Raw genomic sequence first — 3,404 nt, 5'->3', positions numbered from 1 at the left:
AAAAAAAAAAAAAAAAAAAAAGTTAGGGGAAAGAACTTTACAATTTCTTCATTTTATTGTCTATTAAACTCTCTGAGGGCAAGACACAAGTATAAGCACAGTTTCTATGTCTCTTCCATTCTTTATTAGAACACTACAAGGCCGGACATGGTGGCTTACGCCTGTAATCCCAACGCCTGGGGAGGCCGAGGCTGGAGAATCACTTGAGGACAAGAGTTCGAGACCAGCATGGCCAACATGGCAAAACCCTATCTCTACTAAAAATACAAAAATTAGGCTGGGCATGGTAATTCCAGCATGTCTGTAATCCCAGCACTCTGGGGGGCCAAGGCGGGCAGATCACTTGAGGTCAGGAGTCCAGCCTGGCCAACATAATGAAACCCCATCTCTACAAAAATACAAAAATTAGCCAGGCGTGGTGGCATGTGCCTGTAATCCCAGCTACTCGGGAGGCTGAGGCATGAGAATCGCTTGAACCCAGGAGGTAGAGGTGGCAGTGAGCCACTGCACTCCAGCCTGGGCAACAGAGCAAGACTGTCTCAAAAAAAAAAAAACACAACAATATTAGGGACCTTGCAAATATTATTAAGTGCCTAGAAGTAGAACAAGAAGAGATAACTAACATCTACTAAGCATCTACTATATGTCAGGCACTATACTGTATACTTTGTAGTCTGTCTCATTTTATCTTCTTAACTATCCTGGTAAGGGTGGTTTTATTTTGTAACTAAGGAAACAGACTCAGAAGTTAGGCAGCATGCTCCGAAACAAGTGGTACAACCTAATGAGTGCTATAATTTTCAGTACTGGCAACAATAACTGAGGAAAAGCCATCAAAATTCCTGTTCCTTCAGTTCCATTTCAGAGAACACATCACATCTACCCCCGCCAGCCACCAATAAAACCAATCTCAAATGAATCCGTCCCATAGCACTTCCTGCCTGGTATCTCTTACCTCTCAATTAGCTGTTTCCCCAAGACAATTTTGGTTCCTTCAACCTTGATAAGTTCTTCATTATCATTATGAATGACTGTCTTTTCCAACTCCTCCTCCTGCTCTTCTGTCATGGCAACAGGGTTGGAAGGTGGCGCATTTGTTTGATAATAGAGGGGGCAGAATTTGTTAGTCCTCATGTGTCCAATGGCACCACATGCCCCACATTTCAGCTGCAAAAGGAAAAGTATCAAACATGTCAGAGGTAAGTAGGCTGAAACACGTATCAGAGATAAGCAGGCAAGTTGTCCCTCAGTATACGCAGGGGATTGGTTCCAGGACCCCGAGTATACCAAAATCCACAATAGTGAAGCCCATATATACAAAAAGCCAGCCCTCCATATACACAGGCTCCACATACCATGATCTACACATTAAGTGGACCCGTGCAGTTCAAACCCATGTTGTTCAAAGCTCAACTGTACATACAAGACGGGAAAACAAAGTCAGCTTAAAACTTTTGCTCTAATAGAACTGTTATGCACTGATCAATCAGAAGCCACCAGACAAAACTGCATGTATGGAAATGACACATGGAAAAAAAATTAAATCCAGAGACTAAACATTGCTTTAAAACTCAGGTAAGAAGAAAGAAGAGAAGATCTTCACTCCCAATTTAAGTTGTAAACTATGAAAATATTAAATATGCAGGAGACAAGCTGTTGGAAGCCCATCTACATTCAGCAGCATAATCAGCCTGCTGGGTGTATTCCCATTCTCTAGTCAAAACAAGAAAAACGTTCGATAACACCAAGTCTCCATCTCAGTTTTGCAGATGAGTAGCTCTGGTATCCTAGACCTCAGTTTCATCTGTAAAATGGGGCCAATACTGTATCACACTTACCTAATGCCACATACAAAAAGGAACATTAAAACACTTCATGACCTCAGTATGCGTTAAGAACAGCTCTTTACATCTGTTGAATATTTTATAGTTTATAAAGTGCTTCCCCTGAATTGTATCATTTAAAACAACAACACTGTGGACATATCATTTTATATTAGAGAAAACAAGTTTGGAGAGGTTAAGGTCACAGACCTATTAAATGGCAGAAACAGAACCTGAATTCAGATCTTCCGTTTCCAAGCTCATGGCTCTTTCCACTGTAGGACAACTGCCTCATCTTAGGATGCTTATTACAATCACAGTAGTATCTGTGATCCTAAGTTATGGAAAACAACTTGTATGTTTTACTTTTGTTGCTTCTTTTAATATGTATAATATTTTAAAGGTACATATTTAAAAATATATATACACAATGTATACACACAGACAAGAGACATGAAAGTACATATGAAAAAACCTACCAAACCTGGGCCAAGAGCAGTGGCTCATGTGTGTAATCCCACAACTTTGGGAGGCCAAGATGGGAGGATCACTTGAAGCCAAGAGCTCGAGACCAGCCTGGCCAACACATTAAAACCCCGCCTTTACTAAAAATACAAAAAAATTAGCCAGGCATGGTGGTGCATGCCTGTAATCCCAGCTACTCAGGAGGCTGAGGCACAAGAATCCCTTGAACCCGGAAGGTGGAGGCTGCAGTAAGTGGAGATCACACCATTGCACTCCAGCCTAAGTGGTAAACATAGACTCTGTCTCTAAAACAAACAAACGAACAAAAAAAACCTACCAAACCTATCTCAACTCCTAGAAAATATTTCAGATAAAGAATAAGGCCAGGCTCAGTGGCTCATGCCTGTAATCCCAGCACTTTGGGAGGCCAAGGTGGGCAGATCATCTGAGGTCAGGAGTTCAAATCCAGCCTGGCCAACATGGTGAAACCCCGCCTCTACTAAAATACAAAAATTAACTGGGCGTGGTGGCAAGCGCCTGTAATCCCAGCTACTTGGGAGGTTGAGGCAGGAGAGTTGCTTAATGGGAAGGCAGAGCTTGCAGTGAGCCGAGATGGCACCACTGCACTCCAGCCTGGGCAGAGCAAAACTCCGTCTCAAAAAAAAATATTAGCCAGGCATGGTAGCACATGCCTGGTAGCACAGCCACTTGGGAGGCTGAGGCACAAGAATTGCTTACCAGGAGGCAGAAGTTGCAATGAGCTGAGATTGCGCCATTGCACTCCAGCCTGGGCAAGAGTGAGACTCTGTCTCAAAAAAGAATAAATAACAAGCCTGGCGTGGTGGCTTACACCTGTAATCCCAGCACTTTGGGAGGTGGAAGCAGGTAGATCACCAGGTCAGGAGTTCGAGACCAGCCTGGCCAACATGGTGAAACCTCATCTCTACTAAAACTACAAAAAATTAGCCAGGCATGGTGGCAGACACCTGTAATCCCAGCTATTCGAGAGGTTCTGGCAGGAAAATCGCTTGAACCCAGGAGGCAGAGGTTGCAATGAGCTGAGATCGCACCACTGCACTCCAGCCTGGGCAACAGAGTGAGACTCTGTCTCAAAAA

The 3,404-nt window shown here is 43.4% G+C and overlaps 1 protein-coding gene across 1 annotated transcript in view; it reads right to left on the bottom strand.

The window, feature by feature from the left end:
* The window catches only part of LOC108514656 (transcription initiation factor TFIID subunit 1-like), a 73,814-nt gene that overhangs the window by 58,884 nt on the left and 11,526 nt on the right, over window positions 1-3,404 (bottom strand). The window contains exon 8 of the mRNA XM_017851055.1: window positions 956-1,167. Coding sequence (XP_017706544.1) covers window positions 956-1,167 — 212 coding nt within the window. The remainder of the gene's footprint in view (window positions 1-955; window positions 1,168-3,404) is intronic.

The sequence above is a fragment of the Rhinopithecus bieti genome, unplaced genomic scaffold, assembly GCF_001698545.2.
Source record: "Rhinopithecus bieti isolate Rb0 unplaced genomic scaffold, ASM169854v2 scaffold_34323, whole genome shotgun sequence".
Lineage (NCBI taxonomy): Eukaryota > Metazoa > Chordata > Mammalia > Primates > Cercopithecidae > Rhinopithecus > Rhinopithecus bieti.
Note: the sequence above shows the minus strand (reverse complement) of the source record. Positions and strands in the feature narration are given on the sequence as shown.